The 13,686-nt window shown below is 54.4% G+C and overlaps 1 protein-coding gene across 1 annotated transcript; it reads right to left on the bottom strand.

The window, feature by feature from the left end:
• Positions 1-3,174, bottom strand: Gjb5 (gap junction protein beta 5). The gene is made up of 2 exons (XM_048350832.1): positions 2,949-3,174; positions 1-875 (listed from the first exon to the last, which is right to left on the bottom strand). Exon 2 carries the CDS (start codon positions 849-851, stop codon positions 27-29), a length of 825 nt encoding a protein of 274 aa, XP_048206789.1. The 5' UTR covers positions 852-875; positions 2,949-3,174; the 3' UTR covers positions 1-26.
• Positions 3,175-13,686: the final 10,512 nt, after the last annotated feature.

The following is a 13,686-nucleotide window of genomic DNA, read 5'->3' as shown; positions in this document are numbered from 1 at the left end:
CTAGTCCAGTTCAGGCAGCCCTTCCTTCACAGGATGGTTTTCTTCGAGTACTCTCGAGGACGGTCTGGCAAGAGAGGCGGGTGAGTGTCCAAGCCTACAAAGATGAGGTCTCCCGAGAGCAGGTCACTGTGTTTGTTGGATGGGATGGCGCGGTCCGGGTGAGGGCCCAGGTAGGTGACTTGCGTGGCTTTCCTTGCCGCCACACACTCGCGACACCGCTTGCCTATCAGGTAGGCCAGCTCCACCAGGTTCAGCAGGATGCAGACGGCGGCCGTGACCACCATGAAGAGAGTGAAGATGTTCTTTTCCGAGGGCTTGGAGATGAAGCAATCCACAACGTTAGGGCACGGGGCCGCGTGGCACTTTACCACGGGTGGCAGGGTGTACCGTGGGTAGAAAGAATGGAACACGTAGAGGAAGGCAATGTCCACCCCGGCCTTGAACACCAAGCTGCAGACGTACGTCCACCACAGCCCACCCCGCTTCTTGCCGGGGTTCAGGTAGAGGTACCCGCCACCCTCGCCCACTGCCTCTCGGTACCTCTGCTCCCGCGCTTTGCGGTAGGCCACGTGCATGACCACGAGCAGCGAGGGGCAGGTGACCAGGATGAGCTGCAGGGCCCAGAGGCGCACGTGGGACACGGGGAAGAACTCGTCGTAGCAGACGTTGGAGCAGCCTGGCTGCCTGGTGTTGCAGTCAAAGTCCTTGTGGTCATCGCTCCAAACGCGCTCTGCCGTCACCAGGTACACCAGCACGCGGAAGATGAAGACCAGGGACAGCCAGATGCGGCCGAAGGCTGTGGAGTACTTGTTCACGCCGCTCAGGAGCCCCTCAAAACCCCCCCAATTCATGGTGGACCCAAGTGCTGGCAGCTACTGCAAGGAAAAAGGTAAACGAGGTGACACAGGCATGAGGTGCAGAACTAAGGGGATTAAGTTAGACCCCAACTCTACTTGTAAAGGTGGATGAGGGCAGGTCCAGAGAGCCTCTCTTCCTCCCAGGAGCCTGCAGAGGGAGATGCACCCATTGGACCCTTCCCCTTCTTCTCCCCCTCTTCCTCTCCCTGTCAATCAACCCCTCCCAAGGGGAACCTGCTCTCGGTCCTTTTCTGAGTTGGGGATGGCCACGGAGAGGACTGGAACTCTGTCTCCAGGAGCCTAACATTCTATGAATAAATATCCCCAGCAGAGTTCTGCTTAGGTGCCAGCCAACTAAAGCACACCCAGTGGCAATTCAAACGAAAGGTAAAGTACGAGCCACAAGTTATCTTCCTCTGAAAGGTTTCCTAGAGTGTGTCTAGTCTTTCCCAAAGCAGGGTGTTGTGGAATCCCATCTCACAGGCTAGCGAATAGGAGTTGTGGGAGGAAAGAATTCCGAGTTCAAGAAAAGCTGGAGCAGGGTGCCAGTGGCAGCCACTCCAGAGTCTGAGATGGGAGGATTGAGGCTCAAAGCCAGCTCTGGCAGACAAATATATGAAACTCTTATCTTTAGTTCACCACCAAAATGCTGGGAAATGGAGGGGTGGCTCAAGTGGTAGAGTGCCAACCTTGAGAGCAAAAAACTCAGAGATAGTGACCAGAGCCCTGAGTTCACGGCTGGTACTAGCATACCACACACACACACACACACACACACACACACACACACACACACACAGGAGAGAGAGGGAGGGAGGAAGACAGAGGGAGGGGGAGAGGGGGAGGGAGGGGGAGAGAGGCAGAGAAAGAGAGAGGGAGAGAGAGGGGGAAGAGAGAGGGAGAGAAAGACGGGGGGCGGGAGAGAGAGAGAAAGAAAATACAGTACTGGGTTGGGCAAAGTTAACTAGGTTTTTTACTTAGCCATGCTGACAAATTCACTTTGTGATTCTCCAAAAGAGGACCGGGAGAGATAGCCTTCCCAAACTCTGTTGTGGACTGACCAGGCTCTGGTCATGTTCTGCTGGTGAACTTGGTGTGAGAAGCCCACAGAAGCCAATTTGCCTCCATTTAAGGAACAACTTGTGGGGTGGGGGTAGGGGTAGGGGGACTTCCTCACCCCAGTTTTCTGATTTCAGTGCCTGACAGCTAGGCACTGTGGTCTTACCCTGTTGTGTACCCTGGAGCCTCAGGAAGCTTGTTTGTACAGTGTCTTGCTCTAGGAGGTCATGACACCCTACCAAGTATGGCTTAGGGTGGAAGGTCATATCCCTCTTGACCCCTCACCCCTGCACAATTAGGGCATAAGTCAGTACATTGTGCCTTCCCAGCAGCCTTAAGAAGGTCCCATGGGACTCTGATATTCCCAATTTGCAGATGAGGAAAGTAGAGGTTAAGAGATGCCAATCAAGTTGCTTGCAGCTACACAGCTTGTCAATGGTCGTGTCGGGATTTGAACCCCAGCACCCAGCAGGCTCATTCCTGAGCCCACCCTCTGTGGACTGCCGGGTCTTGCTTGGGGACTGCTTTGATCCGGTGCCAGTGAGCTAGCTGCCTGGGAGTCCGCCTGCTCTCCCTCCGCCACCTGGTGGGTTCTGGGTGAAGGGGGCTTAGGGGGTGTCTCTTTCCCACCCCCTGTCTCCATCGGGGAGGCCCTGCGGTGAGTCACCCGCTTCCCAGTTCGGTCCTGTCTCGGGTGGGTGGAGCGCCAGGCTTCTCAGGAACACCCTGGGAGGCCCGGCCCTTAGCCCCCAGGCTGCTCCCAGCCTGCTGCGCAGGGGCCAGGCAGGCCCCAGCAGAGCTGCTAAGCTCAGCCACCTCCGTCCTCTCCCACTCTTCCACGGGGCTTCCCGTTCCCACCTCGCAGTGGCTGGGGAGAGCAGATAGGAGGAGCCCTCCCCTCCATCATCAGGTTCCAGGGGCGCCCCACGCACCTAGACCTCCTCCCTCTGGGCCCCTCCAAAGAAATTCCCCACGCAGGAATGCCCAGGGGCAGGGCACCCCCGGACCTGAGCCACGCCTCCCCAGGCTCACCTGGAACGGTCCTGAGCCAGCCTTGGGATTCAGCACGCGGCGAGATCCATGCTGGAACCAGGCAAGGGTTCTGGAGCAGCCCGCTCCCAGGTCTGGAGCAGCTGCCGTGCGGCCTGGGTGTGGCTGCGGGCCGGGGGAGGAGCAGCGGCTGTCCGCTGCCATTGGCTGTGGCCCGTGAGGCTCAGGAGACCTAGGGGTTCCCTCCTCCCAGGGTGCTGGGCCCCAAATCCTGTCATCCTCTCAGGAGAGACCAAGGACTTCTCTGTCTCCCCACCCCTCTGACCATCCCTCGGCTTGTGAAGAAAGAGCAGAGCTCTGTCCTGCCATCTCCCCCTTCCCAGATCCGCCCGGGCCTCAGTTTCCTTGGCCGGTTTCTCCCTGCTTTCCAGTTGCTCTCATGGCCCCTCCCTTCCCGCCCTCTGGCTCCGCCTCCCAACCTCTCTGCCAGGTGCATGCTCTCTTCAAAGGCCACATGGTCGTCCATCCCTCATCCACCATCTCCTGCCGTCCTCCGAAAGATACAGTGATGAATCTGGGCCACACTTTGTACCTGAATCCTATACTCATCTCGGAACCCCAAAACCTTGTATGTGAACCCCACAATTTGCTTCTGGACTTCACCCTGTGTCTGGGTGCCATACCCTGTGTTCAACCCCACGGCCTGTGTCTGGGTCCCACATCCTGTGTCTGAACCCCATGTCCTGTGTCTGAACCTTGTGTCCTGTATCTGGGCCCCACGTCCTGTGTCTGAACCCCACGTCCTGTGTCTGGGCCCCATGTCCTGTGTCTGAACCCTGTGTCCTGTGTCTGAACCCCACGTACTGTGTCTGAGCCCCACGTCCTGTGTCTGAACCCCGTGTCATGTGTCTGGGCCCCACATCATGTGTCTGAACCCCGTGTCATGTGTCTGAACCCTACGTCCTGTGTCTGAACCCTACGTCCTGTGTCTGGGCCCCACGTCCTGTGTCTGAACCCCGTGTCATGTGTCTGGGCCCCATGTCCTGTGCCGGAACCTCGTGTCCTGTGTCTGGACCCCACATCCTGTATCTGGGCCCCACATCCTGTGTCTGAACCTCGTGTCCTGTATCTGGGCCCCACATCCTGTGTCTGAACCCTACGTCCTGTGTCTGGGCCCCACGTCCTGTGTCTGGGCCCCACGTCATGTGTCTGAACCCCGTGTCATGTGTCTGAACCCTACGTCCTGTGTCTGAACCCCACGTCCTGTGTCTGGGCCTCACGTCATGTGTCTGAACCCCGTGTCATGTGTCTGAACCCTACGTCCTGTGTCGGAACCTCGTGTCCTGTGTCTGGGCCCCACATCCTGTATCTGGGCCCCACATCCTGTGTCTGAACCTCGTGTCCTGTGTCTGGGCCCCACATCCTGTATCTGGGCCCCACATCCTGTGTCTGAACCTCGTGTCCTGTGTCTGAACCCCATGTCATGTGTCTGGGCTCCACGTCCTGTGTCTGAACCTCGTGTCCTGTGTCTGGGCCCCATGTCCTGTTTCTGAACCTTGTGTCCTGTGTCTGAACCTTGTGTCCTGTGTCTGAACCCCACGTCCTGTGTCTGGGCCCCACATCCTGTGTCTGAACCTCGTGTCCTGTGTCTGGGCCCCACGTCCTGTGTCTGGGCCCCATGTCCTGTGTCTGAATCTCGTGTCTTGTGTCTGAACTCCATGTCCTGGGTCTGGGCCCCACGTCCTGTGTCTGAACCTCGTGTCCTGTGTCTGGGCCCCACATCCTGTGGATGCCAAGCACAGGAGAGAAGTGGATCGGTTGTGAGGCAGGCTCTAAGAGGTATAGAGAAGGGTGTATCAATTTCAGCCAGAGGAAGTCCAGAGAGCTTTCAGCTGGGTGTTGAAGAGTGTCTAGGAGTTCACCAAAGGGCGACAGAAGAAGCCAGGTCTCCTGGTGTGAGCACGCACAGTGGCAGAGGACTTGTGCGTGCCGTGATGGATGAGCAGTAGAGTGGACTGCAGCTGTAGTGGAGGACAGGTGCCTGGAAGGTTGGCAAAGACCTTTTGGACAGTGAAAGACCCAGAATGTCGTGCCAAGGCATCTGGGTTTGTTTGTCTGTCTGGGGAGATATGGGAGAGTTCTAAAGAAGGAAATCGTGAAGAAGTCAATTTAGTTGATGCTTTAGTCTGGGAACACCAGGCCAGTGAATTAGTGGCCCTCGCTCTGAAAGAAATAGGAGGCTGGGTTCCTGCAGGCTTCTGTTGCAGTGGTCAATAGACCTGCTCGGAGTGACTGGCTAGCATTGAGCTCAGTTGTGTGGCTGGGTTTGCAGGGTGCTTATCTCCCACACCCTCCTTCTCCTAGGGTGTGCCACTGGCTCCTCCTGCTCAGGAGCTCCGGACCCCATTCCAGCATCATGCTTGGGGCCACTGTGAGCAGTACAGTCACCAGTGACGACCATGAAGGAATAACCAACCAACCAAACAAACCTTGAGAAAGATGCAGACGTAGACTTCCACAAAGACGCTTGTTTACAGAAGGAGGGCCTGACTGTCAGTTGGCTCACGTCAGCCGGGATCGGGGGAGGTGACTCAGAGTCGGTGCACTCTTTGGTGGGTGCATGGCCACCCTTCCGTATAGGTTTGGGGGTTGCAAAGGCATGTTAATGAGGAGGTGACTCCCAGCAGTGAGAAAGGAATGAAAGGCTTGAATGGCCCCAGAGGAGGGCAGCAGCCAGCTGGAGGGTTTGTGCGACCAGGGTTTTAAGCCAGATATGAGAACCGGGGTGACCAAGGGGGTTGCATGTGGGGATGACCTGCTGGGGTACTTGGGCTTGGCTGTGGAGCAGATGTGGGGAACCGCTGATACAAATTAGGATTGCTAGGAATAAGTGGGAAATGTGTGTGCGCACGTGTCTCTGTGTGTGCGTGCACATGCGTGTGCATAGATTCAGTGCCAATGCAGCCCTGGCCAGCAGCAATTGCTCCCTCAGGGGGGTGGGGAGCAGGGAGCCCCTGCATTTTAGGAAGCAGGCAGAGAAAGAGGTGATAATGAGAGAATGAGGAGAGAGAGAGACACACACACACACACAGACACAGACACACACACACACACACACGCCGGCTTGACTGGCGAGGAAGGGGACGTGTATGGGGGGTCAGGGTGGCTTTGTGGTGGGGGAGGCGCAGGCCCTTTGCCCATGCAGGAGAGAGTCAGCCCCAGTGGGTGGAGGGACAAGGCTGAGACAGGATAGGGTCTTTGGTGGGCAGGAGCCTCGGTACCGTGGGACCTGCAGTCCACCTCACCTCAAATCCTTCCTTTACCACCCCCCACCACACACTCTAGGGTCTTCCTTCTCTCTGTCTGTCTTTGCCAGTCCTCAGGCTGGGCCCCATCACCATCCCCCACACATCCTTCTGGCTCAGATGGACCTGGAGGTGTCCCGGGCCCCAACCCACTTTGAGAGGAGCAGGCAGGTGGATGCGGCCGTTAGCCAACAGTCACAATGCCTGCTCCCCAAGCAAGAGCCACCCTTGCTCTTGGGAGACAAGACAGCCTGGAGCCGGATGCCATCCCTTTACGGGGGTCAGGAGGAAGGCCAGGCACCAAGGACAGAGGAGGATGGCAGCTCCCTTGCTGGCTGTTGTCCTGTGTTGGGCAGGTTGCTGCCACTCTCCCTGGCTACACCCATCCATAGGCAGCTCTCCACGTGCAGCTCTCTTCTGTATTTGGGGCATGTTAATCATAGCTTAAAGGTGCGTTCAAGGCCTTTCAGTGTCTTCCTATTGCTTTTGGGGGAAAAGTCCAGCTTGAGCCGGCCTCGGCCACCCTCTTTACCTTCAGCCTCTTCCTACTAATTTTCATGCTTTGGCCACCACTTTTGCTTCCTTTCATGGGAATCTCTCTCTTGCTCACCTCAGGGCCTTTGCACAAGCCTTCATGTTTTCTCCTTGTTTTTCCTGAGCCATCATAGGACATTCAATTTAAATGTCTCAGGAAAGCCTTTCTGCCCCTCCAAAGTAGGTCTCATTCTCTGCCGTACATTCTTTCTCTCTTTCTGATTTCCGTAAAGCCAGCCAGATTAGTACTTCATTGCATTTCAGTGCTTTGTAATGCTCCTTATAAGAAGTTATTTTTATTAGTGGATATTAGTTGTACAAAGTGTGGGGGGGGTTCACTGTGATACCGTCACGCACATGTATGATGTGCTTTGATCACATTTACCCCATTGGTTTTCTTACCTCTCCCCTAACTTTCTCCCTTTAAAAATCTTTCTTGTAAACAAGCATGTGTTTTTATTAATTAATTAATTAATTAATTTTAACCACCTTCTTTCTCCATGCCCTCCCTTCCCCAAATCAGCATATTGCTGGTTGGTTTTGGAGTCTAGCAAACTTTTTTTCCCCCCCTTCTTGGGATAGTCTGGAACCATAATGCTCCAGATCTCAGCCTTCTGTGTAGCTAGGATTATAGGATTGGTGGGGGGGGGGGGGTAGTGGGGTGGAGGACAGTGGGAGGGAGAGGAGGAGGGAGTGTCCCCAACTCACTCGAAGGACTTCATTGGAGGCTTGGTGGCTGATCTCCCACAGAGGGCTGGGTGATGGGGAGGTGGGGTGGGAAGGTGAGTGTAGACATGGCAGGGAGGTTGGAGAGCTGGGGAACAGGGGAGCTGAGTGGCAGACAGAACCATACAGATCTGGGTTCAAGACTCCCTTCTCCTCCCTGGCCATATGGCCCTAGACAAAACACTGGTCCTCTGTGATGCCAGTGTCTGCTTCCTTTCTGGAAGATGTAGGATGGGGGGACGACTGTGGTGAGGGGCCGGGGCCGGGGCCAGGGCAGGACGTCTGCCTGGGCCAGTAGCTGTGGGGGCTCCCTCTCTCTTTTCCTTCCTGCTCTGTAGCTCTCTGGCCCCCCAGGGTGGACATTCTTGTTCTCTCCCTGGGCTCTAGCCCGGGACTTTGTCACAGGCCTTATTTGTCCCCTCTGGCCTACCGCTCTGCCAGGGCCTCTGGGCCTGCATTCCAGTCCTGCTTGTTTTCTGAGCACAGCCTGAGGGGCATCACTGGATGTGCACTGGGGCCTCTTGGACAATTTCTGAGTTCTCTGTGGACTCCGATTAGCAGCCAGAGAGCCACAGTCCCTGAGCCCAGGCCCAGGGCCTCCCTGCCCCCTGATCCCTCCAGCCAGGCCCACACAAAGGCTGGCCCATGGCTCCAGTCACCTGGCAGCCTGCTCTCACTTCCCTCTGGGACCCTCCCGCAGAGGACAGGGCTGGGAAACAGTTTTTGAAGCTCTGAACATGCCCCTCCGCTGGTGGAGGCTCCAGGCCTGATGCCTTCCTGTCTGGGCTGTGGTCTGGATGCTCAGGGCCTCTCCTCAGTCACAGTCACTGCTGGGATTTGCCAGAAACAATCAGACAGGACCAGACCAGACTTCAACTTTGTTCCAGCAAGTGCTCATCCCACTGTAGCTATGGGTTCTACCCCTCTTCATTCTATGTCAGTGATTGGCTGGATCCCTGTACATCATGCTGATTGACAGCAGGTGGGCCCAGCATGGGCTGTCCACCCTGGGAGCTAGGCCCAGGCGAGGAGCGCCATCTGCTGGGGAAGGCGAGGAGGCCAGGCATGGAGGCCTCTTGGGTGAGGCAGGCATTCAGGAGGGTGAGGCTGGTTGTGGAGGCTGGGGTCTGGCTCTGAGCGGGTGGATGAGAAGGCAGACAGGGGAAAGACCATGACGGACTCTGCCCTGCAGCCTGCACAGGGTGGCCGACACCACAGGCAAATACTGAATCTGGGCTTCACAGTGCTAAAGACACATTTGCATTTATCACCCACCGACTCAAACCTGGGGATTGCATGGGAAACCATGTTGGCGGGGGGGGGGGGGGGGCGGGGATGTTATAGCAGACCAAGAAGAGCCGGCACTGTGAGGGTCCTTGATCCCCTGTGACATCCATACTGAGGTGACCAGCAGTGAACCCTCCTGTACCCTCCTGCACTCCGTAGGCCCCGCTGGGTCACTCTTGTCTGCTACTTGCTGGCCCAGGCTCATCTGAGGTGGTAATGCTGACATTCTCTGGGGGTCTCCTGAGGGCCATAGTTAGTCTGATTCTGTTCCTTTTTTCCTAATCTATATCTCTATCTATCTCTATATCTATCTATCTATCTATCTATCTATCTATCTATCTATCTATCTATCTATCTATCTATCTATGGTGCTGGTTCTGGGGCTTGAGCTCAGGGCCTGGGCACTGTCCCTGAGTTTCTTTTTGCTCAAGGTTTTCTACTACTCTACCACTTGAGCCACAGTGCCACTTCTATTTTATTTTTCTGAGTGGTTTATTGGAGATACGAGTCCCATGGATTTTCTTGCTGGGCCTGGCTTTCAACTGCAATCCTCAAGGCTGGTGCTCTACCACTTGAGCCATAGCTCCACTTCTGGCTTTTTGGTGGTTAATTGGAGACAGGTATCATGGATTTCCCTACCTGGGCTGGCTTTGAACTGTGATCCTCAGATCTCAGCCTCCAGACATGAGCTGCCAGCGCCCAGCCAGTTTGTCTCATTAAATACACTGTAAGACACAGGGAGTGGTAGATTGGGACCATGACTCTATTTCTCTGTCTCAGCTTGGGACTGTAAGGTTCACCAGAAAGGAAACCCACCACATGGTTCAGGCAGAAAGGAATTTATTGGGGGGAAAGCAAACTGCCAGCCCACACAAGATGGAGGCATGGGGAGACAGAGGGGAAGGAAGAAGGGGAAAAGAGAGAAAAGGAAAGAGAGAAAGAGAAAAAAGAGAGAAAAGGAAAGAGAGCAGGGACTCATGTTGAGTCAGATTATATAGGGAAGGCAGGAGGTATGGCCAGGTGGATTGGATGTGACCTCAGAGAAGGGGGAGGAAACTGCCTCCAGGTGTGCCAGTTACCTAGGTAACTCAGGTACAGGGTGAAGACTTAAACAGGTAGGGAGCATCTGCATGGAGTCTTCCAGGGGTGGGGTGGGTGGATCTTACAGGGACCCTGTGGCTGTCAGAGGGACCGGGGAGGAGGGGGAGAAAACTGGTGCTTAGGAAGGGAGTGTGTGGTGGTCAGAGGCAGAGATGGGGTGGGGATGAGGGATTGTAAACTTGAAGTGTTTACTTCAGGCAACTTGGGGGAGTCACAGCATCCTGGAGGGTGACAGCTGAGGATGTTGGGGTACTTGGCAGTGGATTAGCTGAGGGGAGAGGCTGGGGGGCTACTGCCTCTGGAGACCTGGGGGTGGCAGGGAGGCAGGCCTGTGCAACCATCCAAGCTTTGTGGCCCAGTGTGGGGGCCCGGGGGCAGCCCCAGAGGCTTCTGGGTAGAGCAGGCTGTTCAAGGCAAGCACAGGAGAAAGCTCCTGTGGGGAGGAGGCCCAGACCACATACCGCAGACCACAGGGCCTGGCCTGGGGCCTCATGGCCAAGGTGTGTGTGTGTGTGTGTAGGTGTGTGTGTGGTCTGTATTTGGTAAAGGCTGGAGAGATGTGGAGGGCCGGCATCCTCTCTCCACGTCTCCCTCTCAGTCTCTGTCTTCCTACAAGGTGACAGTGCCCCTGCCCCTCTTTACCCAGCAGGCCCCTCCATAATCGGCTTCCCTGGGGGCTGTTTGAGGGAAATGGAAGAGAGAGACAGGAGGGAAGGAGGGGGCAGTGCTGGTTATCCTTCCCCAAGTGGATAATTATACAGTTCTCAGAGCCCCAGGACTGGGCCCTGCGGTCGTCCACACAGACAGACTCAAAATTAATGGGACTCCAAGGGGCTTGGGGTGAGGGAGAGGTTGGCGGCAGGGCGATGGGGGCTGAGCAGAGACCAGCTCACACACAGGGGCTGCTGGCAGGCAGAGCAGGGGAAGTGAGGCCCAGAGAGGTTACATCGGCCCGTGCCAAGCACACAGCCGCCAAGCTGAGTATATGGTTGTTATAAACCGGGAATCACCCAGAATCAGCATTGCCCAGAATCATCACAAAGTCCCCTCTCATGGAAGAATGTGGGCCTAGAGAGGTTAAGTTACTTGCCCGAGCCCACAGAGCGTATTTAGGCCAGAGCTCTATTGATGGGCAGGACAGGGGGCATCTAGGCCTCCCAGGGTCCTACCCACTGGACCCCCTGCAGCTTGGCAGTCCTGCAGTCCTGCAGCCCAGCAGCTCGAGGTGCTTCTCCCCAGAGCTCAGGTCCACCCAGCCTGGGCTGTCTTCTCTTAGGCCCGAACTTGTGGCTGCTTTGTGCCCAGCCCAGCTGCTCCAGATGTCCTCTGCCCCCAGCCTCGCTCTTCTTCCTGTGGCTTGGCCACCCCCATCCCCACCCCTGCCTGGATGGGTGGCACAGTGCAGCGCTGCCAGCCTGGATTCTTCCTACCCTTGCTCAGGTTCCAACCTCATTTCCCCCCACATTGGTGGGCCGGTAAAGCACGGGTTTTCGTTTTTTTTTTTTTTTTTTTTTTTTTTTTTTCCAGTCCTGGAGCTTGAACTCAGGGCCTGAGCACTGTCCCTATCTTCTTTTTGCTCAAGGATAACACTCTACCACTTGAGCCACAGTGCCACTTCTGGGTTTTTCCTATGTATGCAGTGCTGAGGAATCGAGCCCAGGGTTTCATGTATACGAGGCGAGCACTCTACCACTAGGCCATATTCCCAGCCCCAAGCACAGGGGTTTATGTCTGTCATTTTGTTTATTGACTCCCAGAATAACCCTGCAAGGGGTTGTGATATCATCATCATTACTATGTTGCACCTGGGGAAACTGAGACCCAAAGTGATTCCATAACTATATTTGTATGTATTTTGACATGCCAAGATTATCGCTATTCTTCTACTTCCTCTGTTCAGTGCTGTGCCCTCAGATTTTTTTTTTTTGTGTGTGTGTTCCAGACCTGGAACTTGAACTCAGGGCCTGGACACTGTCCCTGAGCTTCTTTTGCTCACTCTTGCTCACTAGCACTCTACCACTTGAGCCAAGCGCCATTCTGGCCTTTTCTGTGTATGTGGTACTGAGGAATCAAACCCACCAAACCACATTCTCAGCCCCCCCACTTAGGTTTCCCTGAGGTCAGTACATTAGTGCTGTCTTGCTGCCTAACTGTTCATGTGACAGGATTTGTGATATCGTACTTTCTGTGGACCTCCTGGGGGGTCTTTGGTAATATGGCTTTCGGTAATATGGTGCTTTGGCCTTTGTCCACCCCTTCCTTAAGAGAAGAAAACATTTACATTAACTGGGAGCAGGTGGCTTACCTCTGTAATCCTAGCTACTCAGGAAGCAGAGCTCTGAGAACCATGGTTTGAAACCAGCCTGGGCAGGAAAATCTGTGGATTCTTATTTCTAATTACCCACAAAAAAGCTGGAAGTGAAGCTGTGGGTCAAGTGATAGAGGACTAATGTTAAGCACAAAACTACAGGGACATTACTCAGGCTCAGGACCAGCCCCCCCCAAAAGAATTAGAGGAGGAGGAAGGAAGAGGGGGAAAAGGAAGAAGGAAAGGGTAAAGGAAGGAGAAGAAGGAAGAGAGAGGATGCGACAGTAATGAAGAAAGCCTTATCTTGGAATCCTACACACTCATCCCACTTGTTCTTTTAAAATTAAGGCTCTGGGTGCACCTACACCTCGGGAACTTAAGGGGAGACAGCAAGGCTTCTCTTTCTGAAGCTCTGGTCATGGTTTAAAGAATCTGTGCACATATTTTAGCTTAAAATATTTTTATTGTTATTGTAAAGGTGATGTACAGAATTACAGTGACATAAGCCAGGTAAAGAGTACATTTATTTTTGAACAATGTCATTTCTTCCCTCATGGCTCCCAGTTTTTTCTCCCTCTTGGCGCCCTCCCCCACCAGTTGTATAGTTCATTTTCAACGCAGTGTCTAGTGAGTGTCACTGCTGCATTTGGTCACCTGTGTGGGTGCCACCATTTCTGTGCTCCCTTTACCCTCCCCCAAACAGATAAACTTACACAAAAGAAAGAAAGGTACTGAAATCAAAGACAGAGACAAGGGAGAAACAAACAAACAAAACAAAAAGCAAAAAGAACACACAGTCTCTTGTTTCCATTTCCTGGAGTTCATTTCAGTAAGTATTTTACATGATCGTATGCACACAGTCATCGAGCCTTTGTGATCCTCTCCTGAGAATATCCTCCTTTGGTCTCACTGTGTGAAGGTCTAGAGTCCTGTCTGATTTGTTACATCCAAGTGTAATTGTTTGTCTTTTACCATCCAGTGTGTTTACCTGTAGATAGGCAGATTGTAGTTACAACAAATGAGGGAGACCATGCAACCTGTGTTTCTTTGGGTCTGGTTTACTTCACTTAACATAATTTTTCCAAGTCTTTCCATTTCCTTACGAATGGTGCAATGCCATTCTTTCTGATGTAAGCATAGGATTCCGTTGTGTACTCAAGCCACATTTTCTTGACATATTTGACATATTTCTGTGGACATATTTGAAAAGCACCACACTGAGCTTCAGAGAGGCCTTCCCTGGCCAGCCAGCTCTGTCCTCCATTGCCACTGTCCAGTCCTCACTGGCATGGCCCTGATGTGTGAGCAGGACTCTGGATTAGGGGGTGGAGTGGGAGCCAGATACACTACAGATCCAGATAGGTGCATCCGGACTCCGTCGCTGCCCTGGAGGCTTTGCTTCCGGCCCCTTCCTTGCTTGGCCCTGGGCTCTTCCCCTAGGGTCTTAAGCCCCGAGAACGTGGCTGCCTGTGCCTCCCCCATTCAGCCTCGGGGTGGCAGCAGAGGCCCAGGCTTGGCT

This window comes from Perognathus longimembris, chromosome 7 (assembly GCF_023159225.1).
Source record: "Perognathus longimembris pacificus isolate PPM17 chromosome 7, ASM2315922v1, whole genome shotgun sequence".
Lineage (NCBI taxonomy): Eukaryota > Metazoa > Chordata > Mammalia > Rodentia > Heteromyidae > Perognathus > Perognathus longimembris.
Note: the sequence above shows the minus strand (reverse complement) of the source record. Positions and strands in the feature narration are given on the sequence as shown.